General features: G+C 41.4%; 1 protein-coding gene across 1 annotated transcript in view; it reads left to right on the top strand.

The window, feature by feature from the left end:
• dchs1a (dachsous cadherin-related 1a) overlaps window positions 1–18868 on the top strand; it is a 163538-nt gene that overhangs the window by 125800 nt on the left and 18870 nt on the right. Inside the window, 7 exon segments of the mRNA XM_036565175.1 lie at window positions 4845–5033; window positions 6379–6610; window positions 7920–8156; window positions 9029–10063; window positions 12493–12680; window positions 13527–13623; window positions 14367–14524. Coding sequence (XP_036421068.1) covers window positions 4845–5033; window positions 6379–6610; window positions 7920–8156; window positions 9029–10063; window positions 12493–12680; window positions 13527–13623; window positions 14367–14524 — 2136 coding nt within the window.

Below are 18868 nucleotides of genomic sequence, written 5' to 3'. Positions count from 1 at the left end.
CACACATGGTAGCTGGTAGCGGGACGTTACTATCATAATTTTGTCAAATTTAAATTTTCTATGTCATTTTAACACACCAGCTGTGTGAAAAAGTTTATGATGAATGGACCAGTAGTAATGCTCTAAAATAAAAAATAAAATCTCTTTATATTAACTTTACATTAAAAGGGAGATGTTTTTCTTTAGGACAGTGTGTATGTATATGTGTGTGTATGTATGCTTATATGTATATATAGTACCATATATAATATATAACATTATGTCCCTGTTTCTACACTCACTCATTTTATCAGCTCCACTTACTATATAGGTGCACTTTGTAGTTCTACAATTACAGACTGTAGTTTATCTGTTTCTCTGCATACTTTGTTAGCCCCCTTTTACCCTGTTCTTTAGTGGTCAGGACCCCCATGGACCCTCACAGAGCAGGTACTATTTGGGTGGTGGATCATTCTCAGCACTGCAGTAACACTGACGTGGTGGTGGGATGTTAGTGTGTGTTGTGCTGGTACGAGTGGATCAGACACAGCAGGGCTGTACATCAGTGTTACTGCAGTGCTGAGAATGATCCACCACCCAAATAGTATCTGCTCTGTCCGGGTCCATGGGGGTCCTGAAATTCCGAATAATTGGTGGAATTCCCCTTTAGTGTGATTACAACATGGTTAAGCTACGACTGTGTTCTCACACCATATGCATTCCTCATCAGGTGGTGGTAACATCAGTTGACTGATCTGCATATTGTGAAATATATCTACATCTTGTACTCCTATTCACCAGCGTCTTTTTCAAATTTAAGTAAAAAGCCACTTTCTGCCTCGTCGTAGTTCCAATCTAAACAGCTTAAAATCCAGCTGCTCAGCTGCTGTTACTTCACTGTGCTGCTGTAGGTATCTCTCATTGAAATACACCCCTGAAATGGCAAATTCTGTTGATGGATCTCTTGATAAAACCAAAGTTATTTCCAGCTACTGCCGCGGTGAATCAAATACGTTGCATCTGATATATTACTTACAAGCAGAACTCGCTGTAATATCAGTAATATCTGTAATAATAGTAAAGTTTGCCATGGAGAATGCAGACTACGCAGAACAGTGCCCTCTACAGATAAATCAACATGCAGCAAACTAACAAAAGCAACAGCACAGTACATATAAAAAAATAAGAATATATATAGAGCTGAAAAGTCATCGCTCAGTCAACACTTCTTTTGCCACCTAACCACGTAATCGAGTCTGCTCCAGAAATGCTGTGTTCTATTTTCTCTGCCTCATTTTTCAGAAGCCACTACATTTGAATACAGCGACTTGGTGTTGTGGAAAGAAACTTCAGCTTACTTTTGCCCTTCTGACTTTAGCGCTCTTTAAGCCCCCAGGGCACAGATTGCTTTTTGCTTGCTTTAAATCATAAATATTTGATATGCATAGAATTCCAAAGCCAAGTTTCTGACTGCTGAGTAAATGAAATACCTCATGCCTCGCCACAGCTAAAACGAGGACGGAGGCAGGTTTGCTTCTCTCCTTACACATCTTGCGCTCGGTAGCTGCCGCTCAGGCCAGGGACCAGAAGGAAATATTTGTCTTAGAGTGCTGTGTGGGAGCTCGTATCCTCTGGTATTCGGAGACCCATAGCTGAGTGAGCTGTCCCTGTGCTTTCATTACACAAGCCAAGTCTTCATGGAAAACGGCTCTGTCCATGAAGCAGATCCTACGTCGAACTGCCGTTCAACTCCTCCACGCTCTGTTACCTCGAGTTTGAACTGTCCAGGTGATGCACTTCCAACTTCTGTCACGCTAGCCTTGAAGGAACAGCATGAGGTTCAGCAGTGTTTAATAATATTATACCCCCTGCTAGATTGTAAAACTTCTGAGGGAGCTTCAGGGCCTGGCTTTGTAGAACTGGGGAATCATCTGTCCACGTTCAAACGCTCATCTTCCTGCAGGTTAGATCTGTTCTACTTTGTTCTTGAGCTTGTGGACTGGTGTCCTGATGCTCATGCTGTCTGTAATCGCATGGTTTTAGGTTCTATATAAGATATGTTTTCTAATTGCGCTGCAAAAAATATTCTCTTAACAAGTGAAAACATCTTAAATGTAGTTAATAAATCTAATATTTCACATTACGAGACTGTTGTAAGAATAATATAAGATTATTCCACCTGTTTCTGTACATTTTTACTTGTTTTAAGTGATTTTATCTAGTGAAAGTGTCTTATTCCATTGGCGGATTAGTTTACTTGTTTTAAGAAAAAATGAAGATAATTTAGCTTATTTCAAGAAATAATGCGTAAACAATGAAATAGGACAGTTTCATAAGATAAACCTGCTTAAAAACAAGTAAAAGATGCCTAGAAATAAAAAAGATCTTAAAATATTCTCACAACAGTTGACTACATTTAAGATGTTTACACACGCTATCATTTTTTTGCAGTGTACACTTTTATTTTGTTTGTGCTTTATGAATTTATGTTTATGTACCATTTGGGCTTGTTATAGATTTGGATTGTGTGTGTGTTTATACAGTACTGCACAAAAGTCAGAAACCACAGTTTGTTTGTTTATTTATTTATTTATAGTTTAGCCTAGTTTTAGTCGGAAGTTATTATTTTTTCAAGAGTATTGCTTTCAGTTTTTTTAATCATTTGTTCAAGAGTCTTGCTTTCAAGGAAATCTACAGGAACATTGTTCCACACTTCCAAAGTTCAGTCTTAGAAGTTTGTTCACATTTCCAATTTTAGAAACTACTGTTTTTTTCCCTTTGACTTTCCTCTTCCTTATGCAAGTGGATTATCTTACATCTCATGTCCTCAGAAAAAATGTGTAACTTGAACATAATGGCTGTTCTGACTAGAAAAGGCTGGCCTCTGACTTTTTGTTATTGGAAGTTATACTGACTAGAGACGTTAAATGTATCTTGATCTTGGGAAATAAAAACACTTGCAATTGCAACTGGTAGTTGTGATCTAAAGGGACTTGTACACTTCAGGTAATAGAATCAAGTGAGATAAATGAGATCATAACAAAGCTGGTTGTTTCACAGTTTACCGCAAAACACAAAATCACAAAAAATGAAGGGTCTGTTTGGGGCCTGACATCCATCTTTCTTTCTTCTTTTTTCTTTATTTCTCTGTCTTTCTCTCTTTCTGGCCGGTTTTCAGGCTCTGTGAAAGTCATTATGTCACTCCATCACTGCGCTGGCTGCCAGCGCTCTTTCTCCATTTGGCTCAGCTGACCCGATAAATAACTCAGAGAGGCAGAGGCTGTCTCCAGGTGCTTCGGCTGAGTGTACATCTTTGCGTACAGGAAGTCTAGAGAGGGCTGTCCAGCACCTGCACTCTGTTTGTGTAGATGTAGCAGAGTGAAGAGAGATGAACACACACTGTAATTACTCAGTGAGGCAATATATGCAGTATTTAATAGAGGGAATAGATATGAGGTCCCGATTAAGAAATCTTTTCACCTTAAACTGTTTTCACATGTGATGAACTGTTATATTTGTCTACTTGTCTCTGAGGGTGTTATGAACAAACATCATATAAACAAAGAATAACAAACATCAAATAAACAAACATTACTCACTACTGCCCTCTAAAGGTGTTATTAACAAACATCAAATAAACAAACATTACTCACTGCTGCCCTTTAAAGGTGTTAATAAACATCAATTAAACAAACATTACACACTGTCGCCCTCTAAAGGTGCTATTAACAAACATCAAATAGACAAATATTACTCACTACTTCTCTCTAAAGGTGTCATTAACAAACATCAAATAAACAAACATTACTCACTACTTCCCTTTAAAGGTGTTAATAAACATAAATTAAACAAACATTACTCACTGCTGCCCTCTAAAGGTGTTATTAACAAACATCAAATAAACAAACATTACTCACTGTCGCCCTCTAAAGGTGTTAACAAACTTCAATTAAGCAATGATTACTTACCGCCACCATCTAAAGGTGTTATTAACAAACATCAAACATTACTCACTACTGCCCTCTAACGGTGTTATAGTACTATAGTCAGGATTTTTTACTTTTCTTGTTTTAATAAGACCTACGTGTCTCAACAAATTGCTTTCCTACATTTGCATGTATTAAACTCAACCCAACTGTGTGTTACCACATAAAGATATGATTGAAAAAATAATCTGCTACAATAATTGCTGTTACTTCTAGGCTTGTCAAAATTATTTATTATTATTATTATTATTATTATTATTAATCACCTGATCGCAATTATTTTAGTGGATTACACTTATTGTTCTGGGAAGGCTGTACACTATATGTTAGAACATTGCTGTGAGGGTTTAATTGCATTCAGCCCTAAGAGCATCAGTGAGGTCAGGTATTGATGTTGGTTGATTAGTTCTGGATAACAAACTCCACTCCAGGTCATCCCAAGGTATTGGATGGAGCTCCATCACTCCAGAGAAGACAGGTCCACTGCTCCACAGCCCGATGCTGAGGAGCTTTACAGCCCTCTAGCTGATGTTTTGCATTGGGCATGGTAAACTTAAGCTCATGTGCGAGTTCTGAGGAGCACTCCATTCTGTTGGCAGTGCGTTTCTATGGAGATTATACAGGCTGCAGTCAAACACCTTTGTCAGCGATGTGTTATTCGCCAAATTCACCAATAAGCAGGAGTGTCTGGGTACTATCGGGTGTCTATCCATCCATCCACTCGTCCCTTTAAAAGCCTGACACATTTTGGCATCAAATTATAAACATTTATTCTAGGCTTAGTCACAAATATTTGGTGCATTTCCATTTACTTTCTTTATCAGAGCAGTGATTGTTTTGTGAAAAAAATGATTGAGTCTCTGCTTGTCTCTCATCCAGGTAAAAGCCAGGGATGCAGATGGTGGCTCGTTCGGCTCGGTATCCTACTCTCTGGGCTCCGGGCCTGGCAGTGTGACCCCTCCTCACTTCACCATCAACAAAGACAGCGGCCAAATCTGCACCAGCGCCAGCCTGGACCGAGACCAGGGCCCGGCCAGTTACGACTTCACAGTCACCGCAGTGGATGGGGTGAGTTGTGGCCAGACTGACCATCCATATGACTGATTTCAATTAGCTTTTCAAACAATGATGTTTACAAAACAAGAAAGTTTGTAAATATTATTTAGATTTATTCAATTATTCATTAAATGCAAATGTAATTAAATGGCTGTTACTTCTTGCAGTGGCCCTGCCTTTGATAGGTTGCAGGTGAATAAGGTGAGGTGATTCTTATGGAGATTTTAAAAAATGCAGTGAGAGTACCAGTACTGGGAGATATTGTCTTGTTGTATGTTCTGTTTTCTGGCCTGTATGTGATCTGTAAGTGCCAGGTTACTAACGAATCAAAGTATGTACAAACATGCTTTGCAGTAACACCCATTCATCAAGGCTTTACCGGCAGATACTGATCCCTGAAGAGGCATAGAGGATTCTCTTGCTGGATGCGATGTTACAGAAATGCAGTCAGTTAAGCAGTTTTTACATCCATTAAGGAAGAGAAAAAAGAGTGAGAGGAAACTGGGAATGGGTCTCATGGCAATGCTTTAGGAGTCGCACAGCATCGTGTGCCATGGCAGCCTAAACGATACTTAAAAGTGCTGGGCAGCAGCGAAAGGAAATTGCAGCAGACATGTTAAAGCAATCTAAGAGTGCAGAGTCTTAAAGAGCACAGCGCTGTAATATTTAATAAGCTGGAGCCCTGCTGCGCTCCCCTCCTGCCATGGAGGAGAAGGCTGCGTGACGTTCGCTCCATGCGGGACAGCAGCAGTGCAGGTGGTTAAGGTCGCTGCCTCCCACCACCTCCCACAGACTGCAGTTCTCTCCGGGGAAATGATCAATCCACTGAAACCACCCGTCAAGATGTGCTTGGCATCTGAAGTTTGCTTCCTTTGTTGAGCCAGATAAAAAAATTCTGACAACAAGAGAGCTGCTACTACTGTTTTAGCTAAGTGGCATAGTTTTGTCCAATTTTATAGATGACAGTGTGGAAACCACATAAGCAAGTCCATCTGAGAATGCCTAAGATCTCAACATGGCTTGAGGCAATGTGTGATGATTTATTCCATTTTGATGATGGAATGAAATTCCATTACTTGTTAGCTCTATTAGGCTTGCAGCTCCAGTGTGAAACTAAAGAAGCACCCTTGTCTTGGCTGATCAACTCCATTGGGGTAAAGGGAAAATTGTGTAAATTTGTTGGTAGAACTAAAGCTTTAAACCTTCTGTGCCCTCAGGGAACCTATGGAATCAAGAATTTGTTTTTAGTATTAAACTGGTTTTAAGATAAGAATCTTCAGCAAGCTAGCACATCAACACAAGAGTTAGTACAAGCTGAATGGTTTTTGACACAGCCTGGCTCCATTTCTCTCCACAGGGTGGGTTGAGCTCTGTGGCCTTTGTGCGTGTTGACCTGCAGGACATTAATGACAACCGGCCAGCCTTCTACCCTCAGCACTACGCTGTGAGCCTGAGCACTCAGAGCAGTCCCGGCACCTCTGTCGTGCGGGTAACTGCCCATGACCCAGATGCAGGGGAGAACGGTAGGGTGACGTACCGCACCGCACCTGGGGGAGGCTCACCCTTCTTCACCCTCAATAAAGATACTGGTGAGGTTACTGGATCTACCACAAGCCAAACTGGCAAAACACATCATAGCACAGGTTTCATACCACCAATGACAATATGGATTTTATACTGATAAAAAAATACATAATTACACAGTTTATACAACTGGCAAAAAACACAGTATAACAGCTTTTAGACGAGCACAACACACAAAAACACAGCTTTTCTACCACCAATGAACAACCCATTACATAGCTTTTAGACCACCAGCCCAACACACTATAACACAACTTTTACTGAACTGTGAAGCACAGCATAAAACTGCTTTTATATCACCAAGAACACAAACCATAACACAGCTTTGATACCAGCAACAAAACACAGCAAAACATAGCTTTTATACTGCCAGTAAAACACATTATAGCACAGCTTTTATATCACAAGCACAACACACTGTAGCATAGCTTTTATATCAACAACAAAAACACAGCACATCACAGCTTTTTGACCACCAGCAAACACAGCATAACACAAAATTTTAGCCAAACACACCACAACACAGATTTTATATCACTAATGAAGCTCAGAATAACACAGTGTTTATACCACCAGCAAAACAGACCATAACACAGCTTTTATACATACAGCAAAAACATCATAACACAGCTTTTATACCACCAGCAAAACAAGTTATAACAAAGCTTTTATACAATTAGCTGAAAACACAATATAACAGCTTTTAGACAACCAGCACAGCACATTACAACACAGCTTTTCTACCACCAATGAAAAAACTATTACACAGTTTTTAGACCACCTTTGAAGCACAGCATAACACAGCTTTTACCACCAGTGAAACACATAATAAAACAGCTTTGTCCCACCAGCAAAACACACCATTCCACAATTTTTATGCAACAAGCAAAACACACTATAACACAGCTTCTGTCCCACCAACAAAATACACCACTACACAGTTACTACCTGTGAAGCGCAACATAACACAGCTTTTATACCACCAGTGAAACAAGTCATAATGTAGCTTTTATCCCACCAATGAAACACAGCATAGAACAGTTTTATACCAACATATCATAACACAGCTCTTAATCCCCCAGCCAAGAACACCATAACAAAGTTTTTATACCTTCAATGAAACATACCATAACACAGTTTTTCCAATGTACAGGATGTTTCTGACTTGACTCATTAATTGGTGTACATGAACATATCATGCAGAGAATTACAGACATTCAGAAATCCATCAGTTATTTACAAAAGCTGAATGTTTACAGACTGGATTCTGGATTGTTGGGTTTTGTTTAACTGGCGGAGCGTTTTTAATTTCAGGAGTCATCTCGCTGTCTCGCTCTCTACACGGCAAAGCAAACTCAGTCATTGCCATGGTGATCTCAGCCCAGGATGGGGGTGGCCTCACTGCTCCAGTCAATGCCAGGGTCAACATCAGCATTGTGGCAGGCCTGGTGGCGCCCCCTGTGTTTGAACAGGCGCAGTACTTCTTCACAGTGACTGAGGACGCACTGCGCGGGACACAAGTGGGCACTGTACGTGCCAGCACTAAAAACGGTGGGTGAGCTGAATAGAAGGGCTTTAGTATAAGGGTCCGGGGCGCTCTCACATGCCAAAGCTTACAGTGCATACCCACATTTATCAGTCACGCCGGACTACGCGGTCAAACTTGTTGAAAATGCGGCATCTGGCTTTTTTTCTTCACTCGGCACCACTTGTACAAATAGGCATGGAGCCACTGTACACACCTCATTTAGAATCGACATTAATCATAGATTCCATTTCGCCACTTAGATTTTTAAAGAATTTTCTTTGGATATTTGAGCTGCTCCATCACGACGTCACGTGATGAAAAACCAACTCGTAACACGTTTGGCCTCTGTGCTGGACATGGCTGCGGACTGATGTGTCTCTTTTTCCCTCTCTTGCACTCGCTTGTATTCTCTCTTTGTCTCTTTTTCATCTGTTTCTCTCTCTCTCTTTCCACTCCTTATCTCTCTCTCTCTCTCTCACTCTCTCTCTCTCTCCTTCTCTCTCTCCTCTCACATGCACTCTAGCCCCTCTCCTTCACTCTCTCTCTCTATCTCTCTCTCTTTCTCTTTTCCACTCTCCAAATATCTCTCTATCCTCTTCTCGCTCTCTCCTTTTCTCCCTTTCTCTCTCTCTATTTTTTAATTTATCTCTCCTTTTTTCTCTTTCTCTCTTGCACTCTTGAACCTTGTGCTCTCTCTTTTGCCTTCTCTCTCTCTTCTATCGTACCTATTTTTCCTCTCTTTCTCTTTCTCTCTCTCTATCTCTCTCTCTCTCTCTCTCTCTCTCTCTCTCTCTCTCTCTCTCTCATCTCTCACTCACACACACACACACACTTACACACACACACTTTCTCTCTTACTTTCTCTACTTATCTCTGTTCTCTTTTTTCTCTCCAGGCATCTCGAAGGATATCTCCTACACCATCTGCTCCGGTGACCCAACTGGCTATTTCACAGTGGACCCTGAGACCGGAGTTCTGAGGACCAGCCTGCCACTGGACCATGAGGCTCAGCCCACTCTGGAGCTGGAGATTCAGGCACAAAGCGGGAACCCCCCAGCGTTTGGCCAAACCCGCGTTCGCATTGCAGTGGCAGATGTCAACGACAACGCTCCTGTCTTCATCCCGTCCTCCTCTGAATCTCTGATCATTCCAGAAGACACAAGAATGGGCACGGTTGTGTATAAGATCCAGGCGGAGGACCATGACTCAGGACCCAACGGTGTTCTCACCTTTGACCTGATCTCCAGCAGTGCCCACAGGACCTTCAGTGTGGACCGGGGCAGCGGGGAGATCCGTCTGATTGGCAGCTTGTCGTATGAGACTGTGCCCCGGTACGATCTTCAGGTGGTCGCTAAGGACATGGGGGCACCCCAGCTCAGTGCAACTTTCACTCTGGTGGTCCATGTGCAGGCCGAGAACAGCCAGGGGCCTGTTTTTGACACCCTTACCTACCGTGTGGAGCTGAAGGAGGGAACCCCACTCAACACCCGCTTCCTGCAGGTTCGTGCCCTCAACAGGGACAGTGGAGTCGGGATGGGTAGCAGCGCCTCTAGTCCATTAGCCTACCACCTGCAGCCAGATGGGGACGCTGCAGGCTTTGGCATTGCACCGGACAGCGGCTGGCTCTTTGTTAAAAGTGCCCTGGACCGTGAGGTTAAGGAGGTGTACCTGCTGACCGTGCTTGCCACAGCTGGACATGGACGACTGAAGAAGACGGGCAGTGCCACCGTGCGAGTGTCGGTAACTGATGAAAACGACAACTCACCTCGATTCACCCAGGACAGAGCCTTCCTGACAGTACGTGAGAACCTGCCAGCCGGGACAGGATTTGGCCGGGTTTCTGCCACGGACCGAGACGCGGGGCTCAACGGCCGCCTCAGCTACCGCCTCTTGCACCCAGACCGCCACTTCCAGATCAACTCCCACACAGGTGACTTATTAGCTGCTTGTAGTGGTATAGTTTTCAATATCATTGAACAGTAGCCATGTTTACATGCAGCCTGATAATCCGTTAATAATCCGACTAATAGCTCAACTGGAATAGAGTACGTCCATGTATACAGCTCAGTCGGAAAAGACTAGTCCGATTGAGGCCATTCGGAATACAATTTCTATCCAATTGAACGAGGTGGGTAATCCTGTAAACAGTCCATTAAATAGAAGAATAATAACCATGTAAACGCCCGGATCTGATTACATTCCCAATCGGGATGTTTAAGTCCGTTCTGATCATGTGCGTCACGCCATAGTGAAAGTTTATTACGTTCAACATGGAGCAGAAACTGGTCTGCAGAGGAGACAAAGTTTATGCTCTGATCTTTAAAAGATGGCGGAGGGACGGACGTCCAGCTTATGTTTCTCAGAACACGACGTCTTCCTCTCGGCCTTCTTTGATAAGCACATGAAAAGTACGTTTTCCTAAATCTGACATAATTTTAAAGTAATTAAAAACACAAGAACTGCTCGCTGCTGCTCGTCTCACTCTGACTGGACTCACGAGATGCTGTTTGTCATAGTAACATCTAACTAAGTGGTACTTTATGCAAGCGTGTAATTTTGGATCAGATTACTTGTAGTGAGCATGTAAATGAAGATTTTCCATCAGATTGTTGAGTAGAGTGAGCATAGAAACACCTCAGTCTTAATCTGTACTCAGTATGTATTTAATCAGATTGGCAAAGATCTTTGCATGTAAACACAGCCACTGATAGTATGAATTATTTGATTAGGTTATTATTTCCTAATGTTCCTTCTTAAATTATATGCTTATTATGCAGTGTTAATCTTAATCTCATTATCCAGTAACTACAATGAGTTATTTAATGGCCACTGTGAAATTACTGTGCAAGGTAATTATGTAGTGATGAAGGTGAGAAACTGAAGTCTGAAGTTTTGAGGGTTGAGTCTTAATAGTAGTTTTAAGCCTGGAGAAAACAAAAGGCTTATTTTGTGTAAGACTAAACTAAAAAATAGAACTAAAAAAAGGAAAAGAGAATGGAGTTGCCACAGAGGACAGATAGCCTTCTTCTGGGACATTTTTGGTTGGCTAGCTAGCCAAATGGCATGCTGATTTGTGCTGTTATGAGTAAATGGTGAGACATTTTCTCCCTCCTCATATAGTAAATTAAAGGCACACATCTACACCTCATTTACTGAAGTAGCAGTTGTTCATATTTAAAGCTTTTGTTGCTGAAACTGGTGTATGAAACAGAACAGCATAATCATTTTATTCAAAATACCTTAAAAATTCATTATCAGTGTTGAAAACATGTTGAAATGATTTGGATAATGATTTGGATAATCAGGCCTGTCATTACTGTTGTATCGTCTAGCCCTAAAGGTGACCCCTGTACGTGTCCTGACAGCTCAACAAGCTCAGCACAACACAAAGGGATGATCTTTCTGTAGTAAGAAATCTAGTCCAATCTGTTCAAGGTATTCTCAGTGCTCAGCGATTATAGATGAGTGCGCTGAATAACAGCAGTGTGATAAACGAGGCTCAGCTCACTAGCTTTCACACATTCTGTCCCAGCGGAAGACAGGAATCTCCGGCAGCTCTTAGCTTAGACTTCTGTCACCACTGCTGCGGAGGGGGATCCTGCAGAAGCAGCTGGGATGGGCCATCTGCGCAATCAAAGACTGCTGTCTCTGATATTCAACTTTAAGCCCCTGTTCTCTCTAGTCAGATACTACACTCTCTCTCTCTCTCTCCCCCTCTCTCTCTCTCTCTCTCTACCTTCTGTCTGCATTCCTCTCTCTTTTTCTTTATCTCTCTTTATCTTTCCTCATATTTATGTCTCTTATTGATTCTCTGTATTTGCTCATATTACCATCCCTCCATCCATCCATCTTTCCAACAATCCATCCATCCTTCTGTCCATCCCTCCATTCTTCCATCATTCATCCCTCCATTCCTTCATCTCTTAATTCATCCCACCATCACCCATCCACCCATCCACCCATCCACCCATCCATCCCATCCATTCATCCATCCATCCATCATTTGTCTCTCCATCCCTCCATCTCTCCATTCATCCTTTCATCCCTCCCTGTCACCCCTGTATTCATCCATCCGTCCCTTCATTCCTCTATCATTCATCCTTCCGTTCATTCATCTCTTAATTATTCCCTCCATCACCTATCCATCCGTCCATCCATCCATCCATCCATCCATCCATCCATCATTTCTCTATCTCTCCGTCTCTCCATTTATCCTTTCATCCCTCTATCTCTGTTTTCATCAATCCATCCATTTCTCCATCCATCTCTCCATTATTCCTTCATTGATCTGTCAATACAATCTTCCATCCATCCATCCATCCATCCATCCATCCATCCTTACCTTCCTCTTCTCTACAGGAGAGATAAGCACCAGGCTCTCTCTAGACCGTGAGCACCAGTCCAGTTACCAGCTAATCGTGGTGGTCCAGGACAGCGGTACCCCACCCCGCAGTGCCACAGGGACGGCCTTCATCACGGTTCTGGACGAGAATGATAATGCTCCGTTCTTCACCCACTCCCAGTCGGGCAGAGAGATCTTCATGCAGGTATGGAGTGCGATGGAGTGGCACTATGAGACCAATGAAGGATGATAATGTAGAAGTCAGTGGTTAAAGTTACAGTGATGAATGTTGGTGTTGTTTCACGCTTGTCTGTTGCAAAGAGTAAAATTCTGCAGAATTCTCTGTTACAAACGAAAATCTTATCATGATATCAGAAACCAAAGTAATAGTAGATTTTTTTTAAAAGCAGTAATACTCATTGAAATCATTTCAGAAAAGATAGTCAGGATTATAAGCTTTTAATAGACTCTCTGTGCTCATCACATCAATCACCTTGTTTCAGTAAATATGAAATTATTGGCAACTATGTAAACATGCAGTGTGTTAATGTATGCTTTGCATGGAGACTGAAGTTAGACTAACAGTCTTAGACAACATGCCAGTGGTGTGTATGTAAACGTAGTTTAGTATATATACTAAACTAGGCAAAACTAGTACAAGGCACTCAAGAAATAAAGGAACAAGAAGAGAATAAAAAAATCACAGTTACATTTTCTATACTTATTATTAGTTATACATATAATACTAAACATAAAAATATAAACTCTGCCCTTCTCAATTAACAATATAAACATTATAAACAGAAAAGCAAAAAAAGTGCACTATAAGAATATTTTACACATATTGCAATATATATATTGCATATGGAATATTGCACATGAAGTATTGATTATATTGTACATGGGTATGGTGAAGAATTCAGTTTACCTACTGTATATACATACTATATTCACATACATACATTAAACTGCCTTGTGTCTAGTTTGAAGATGCCAGCAAACCAAGTACTATCAAGTTGAGCCACTTTATTTCTGAATTCTGTGTCTGCAGGTGCTGGAAGGACAGCCATCAGGAGTTCTACTGGGCACTCTAACCGCAAAAGACCCAGATGAGGGAGAAAATGGGACAGTTTTCTATTCAATGTCAGGTGAGAGAGGCACACAAATTGACTGTAGCTATATGGTGGTGAAAAATAAATGATGAACCTCCACCTCATGCATCTGCAACACAGAAATGAAATGATTTCTTCTTTTCTCACCTGTTATCTGTCATGACTTGTGGCAGCGACAGTGGCGGTGTACGTTTTGGAATAACCGTTGTAATACTACTGATAAACAAATATAAATGGGGGGGAGAGATACAGTCACTCTTGCCACGGCACAACAGATAACCAACAAATTATGTGTACATATGAAATTGTTACACATCCTCACCCTCACAAATGCTGTGAAGATACCTAGCATATAGATACCATATCTACATGCAGTGCACCATCTATTAACACACATATCACATTTTTAAAAAAGAGAAATAAGCTAAACCATCAGATCAAAGCTGTCATGCTGTAAGAGATTATTGTAACTGCCTTTAATTGTGTTTGTATGTGTATTTAAATAAATGTGGGACTGTTTAGCTGTCAAATAAAGTACAAAAAACACTTCTGAGTCACAGTAAAGAAAATCAAAACCGGATTAATTGTTGTTGATAATGATTTTGATGTTAGAAAAGTACTATATGGTTATCAGTAAACTTAAACAGTTCAGAGACTCTGAATATAAGGCATATTGTCTCTAGAGGTGGACACCTAAGTATTTTACAGAGAACCAAAATCTTTGTTACACAAAACAAACAGCTTACCGTGTACGTGTGCACTGTGTTTGTCATGACCAGGTCCAAGGGCAGAGCGCTTCTCTTTGCACCCCATCACGGGCGAGCTGCACTCGTCCAGCCTGCTGACCCACGCCGAGCGGCCTGATTACAGCTTCACCATCCTGGCCACGGACCGAGGCTCACCTCCCCAGAGCTCCACAGCCACGCTGAGAATACAGGTCAGCCCCCTACCATGGCTGTTAGTACTCAGTAGGGCTGCACATTAAATTGGTTGTTAATCATTATCACAGAACTGGCATAGCAGTATCACTATAGCAGATAATGACAGCTTGGAAATGTGCTTATAACAAGTGTGTGATGTGATGATCCTGACCAATCAGAATCCAAAAATAGTGCAGATCAATTCATTTTTGTGTTTTTACTATACTGGAAAGCCCATTGCAGTCACAGAATGTGGTAATGTAATATGTTATTATATCATGCAGCCTTGGTGTCCAGTGTCCAGTGACAGGAAACTGGCGGCATCATTTGAATTTGCACTAAATTTTGTGCTTTAAATCAATATTTCTCAACCCAGTCCTTAGGGCCTCCCAGACAGCCCATATTTTCACTCTCTCCCGTGTTCCAGTACCCCTGTACCAGGTATTCAGTGTTCTTAATAGATCTCTGAATTTGTGCATCATTTTGTTATCAGCGTATGACCATGGTCTAAGCATTTTTCTCTATAGAAAAAATGAACGGTTGAATGAATGGTCTAAAATTAAGATTAATTCGATTAAGTGACCCTTATTAGTCCCACAACGAGGAAATTGCACCTCCGCATTTAACCCATCCATGCAGTGAAACACCACATACACATTAGTGAATGCACACACAGTAGGGGACATTGAGCACACTTGCCCGGAGCGGTGGGCAGCCCTATCCATAGCGCCCGGGGAGCAGTTGGGGGTTAGGTGCCTTGCTCAAGGGCACTTCAGTCACATACGGTTGGCTAAGGGGATCAAACCAGTGACCTTCCGGTTGCAAGGCTGGTTCCCTAACCTCCAGCCCATGATTTCTGAGAACAGCATTCATTTTTTATAGAGAAAAAAGCCTTGGAGTTCCTTACATGAGCGTGTCAACGACAAGACTTCAAAGATCTATGGCTAGATTTAGGCGTTTTGGGAGCTGGGCTAGAGCAAAAGGTTGTCAATTGGTGAAACATCTGTCACTTTACAGCATAGTGATAGATAATTATCACTATCAGTGAGGTTTGATATTAAAACTCTGGGTCAGTACACAACCATGAAGCTAAGTAGGAGCTGCTGTTTGGGATTCAGTGCTGATAAATAGTGAATCAGTTATGCAGATTGCAAATCCATTATGCAGATTGCAGTTTTCCATTGACAAAGCAGCCATTAAGTACAGAGTGACAGAGACTGTGCATTACTTACCAAACCACATGTGTGAACCATTATTGTCCTGGTTTGTTTTGCATTTTGTAAATGAAAATCTGTTCAGTCAGTAGGGATTTGCACCCTTCCTTTACTGAATTACACAGTTTATTCATCTCTTTCAGCACTCATTTAATAACCAGTGGCGAGAATGATTACGTTTTCTGACCTTTTCTTTCTCTCGCTCACTCAGTTGTCCTTCCTTTGCCTTTGACTCTCTTCTTTCTGTCAGCTGTTGTCTGAAGCATATTTGAAGTTTAGAAAAGTGTTATTGATGTTACTTTCCTGCTTTTTTCTGCACATGTACTGTAGCGGGGAATCCTCGGGGCCTTCTAGGCCTTCTGAGTTCTGTAAAATAGAAAAAAATACATGTCTGGAATTCTTTGTCCATTTTATTTACTTGAAGCATCACTCTTGTTGTGTTTAAACTCTGCAAGTATTGCAGTAAAGTTTTGGTTGGAGATCCATCAGAAAATTATCTTTTTTTTTTCCTGGTATATACGTAGATACAGTCAGACACTCTCATTGGTTAGGACTTCATGAACTGGACAGAAGGCCTAACACAGGGGTGCTCAATCCTAGTCCTCAGGATCTACCACCCTGGAGAGTTCAGATCCAACACACCTAGCTTATATCATCTGATGCCCCTGGAAGCCTTGATTACCTGGATCCGGTGTGATAGAATAGGGTTAGATCTAAACTCTGCAGGGTGGTAGATCTCCAGGACCAGGATTGGGAACCTCTGGCCTAACATGTCAGATTAACCACTAACATAATTACAAACTAACAGTAGAATTAACTAGTCTTGATTTGCAATGGGTGTGACTAGTTCTGTGAGAACAAATGTCATTCTAGGCCTTCTGTAAGTTCTAGATATGTCACTGACAGTGAGTATGGTAGCCAGTTATATGTTAGAAATGAAAAAAGTGGCAGCAGCTGTGTGGACAGGAGTCAGTGTAAAAGCTTCAAACAAAACATGGATTATTTTAAAAGCTTCAGACATACATATTAAATCTAGAATGGCCCTAAAATGTTCATGTGAATCACTTAGCTTAGCACTAAAATAATGCTAGAATCCCATAGCAGAAATGACCATCATTCTAAAGGTGTTTGGTGGTTTTTAAACTCATTTTGAGCTAATATTGATGTTGTGGTCTGAACTGAAGGCCTAGCTCTTATAGTCACAGTTCACCCCTGATGTAGTCTATGTATACCCTGTGTATCTACTTGCTGTGATTCATCTGCCTGATTCACACATTCTCATGTACCAAATACTCAAGAGCAGCTTTAATGCTGCTCTCTCGGTCCAGGAATTTATTGGATGAAATTATCCTGCTCTAAGCCATTGCCGGGAAAAAAGACTCTCAGCTGGCTAATTTTAGGTGCTCAGAAAGATGTTTCTTACCAGCGGCTGACTCTCAAGAGCCTCTTCTCTTTTGGCAGCTGTTGTCTGCAGCAGAGAGTATTATTATTTTGCAAAGCGTTTGAGGAGAGGGAGCGAATCCCTTCAGGTGCCAACTGTGCTCTTCTCCTTTTCAGGTCAAACGTGGCTCTGTTTCAGAAGAGTTCAGTAGCTTTTCTGACTAACAAAATCTCTCCGAGACCCTTAATGAAGATAATAATTTATGACCCAGCTGAACTCAAACAGGCTCAGTAGACAGCAACAGTAGTAAATTTCCTTTTGCGAATGCTGGGAAAATTCATTGCACATTTTTAATCACTTCATTTTCCCCTCAAGCTTCCAAAACAAAGACAGAGGCCCATAATTGATATGTGATTGGATTAAAGTGAGCTGTTTTGCCCCTAGTTTGTTAAGTCTGGCCTTTCCGATGTCATCATTTTAGAAAGCTGCTGCTCGTTCCAGAAACAGCTGAGCTGGAAGGAAGTGACCTCATGTTCATTTTACATTGGAACAATGCCTGACATTTAATTCATCACTTAATATGGAATTAATTAGTCCACTGTCATATTAGGTTTCATGAGAAGCCTTGGCTCAAAGTGAGTCTTTTAACTGCCATGGTAGTGTAGGTACTGGTGTCTGTGGGGAATGAACCATGGCGGCAATAAATGGTTCATTTATGAGCACCTGTGTTGCTGGCTAAAGCACATTGCCATACACAAACAGCTTGTCCCATACTTCCTGTCCAAGCCCATCCATCTTACAAAGCGCAAAGTGACACATTTCTGAACAATTCACTTTTGATTTATTGGCCGCAATAAGCCCCAGACCCAAACTCAAACAAGTCCCACATCCTCTCTCTGTCTGCATGCTTGTTTGTCTATCCGTTCTTGCGTCCGCCCATCTGTCCACCCGTCTGGTCTTATGTGTGTCATTCCTTCAGCCTGTCTGGCTCTATACGCCTATATGTCTGTCTCTCGCTCCCTCTCTCTCTCTTTTTGTTCATTCTCCTAACTACCAAAACATTGTGTCATCTGTTGAAGGCAAAACGTGCGGCTTTCACATCAGGCTTCAGGGCGCCTTTGCTTTGAAGTCTATTTGATTGGTCATCAAGAGCGCCGTAGAAGTTGTCCTTTTTTCTTTTTTTTTTTTAAAGAATATGCCCTTTTTCAGAATTCGAATGTTCTAACAATTTCCTATTCTGATTATATTTACTTTAATCCAGCATTATTTTTCCTGGCAGTCACTGAGCCATCTGATTAACTATGATTAACGCCAGCAGGCTTGTTGTTTGAGCCTGCAAAAATGGCCAAAAAGTTTTGTTTTTCATTCTCAGTGAAAAGACGAGAAAAATGTGGCCTGCAATATGGTTCTGCTTTGTGAGATTCCATTGGCATTTGGGCCTCAAACTACACAATAGAACAGAACTTTGCAGATCCTTTCACATAATACAGAACAAGGACACAAAGTGTAGACGTTCAGCCTCACTCTTACATGGCACCTCCGATCGAGTGAACATTTTCAGTATTAGTTAAGAGTTGCTGTGCTCAGTGGTCGCAGCATTGAGTGTATCTTGCATTTGTGTACTTATGTTTAGCATTTATTTGACTTCATATACATACAGTTTGTGTCTGCAAACATATCGCTGTTGTCAGAAGAAAATCTTGTATCTCCAAAATGTTAACTTTACAGCAGAAGGAAGAAACATACTTTACTTTTAATGTAAGTCA

This window comes from Colossoma macropomum, unplaced genomic scaffold (assembly GCF_904425465.1).
Source record: "Colossoma macropomum unplaced genomic scaffold, Colossoma_macropomum, whole genome shotgun sequence".
NCBI lineage: Eukaryota > Metazoa > Chordata > Actinopteri > Characiformes > Serrasalmidae > Colossoma > Colossoma macropomum.
Note: the sequence above shows the minus strand (reverse complement) of the source record. Positions and strands in the feature narration are given on the sequence as shown.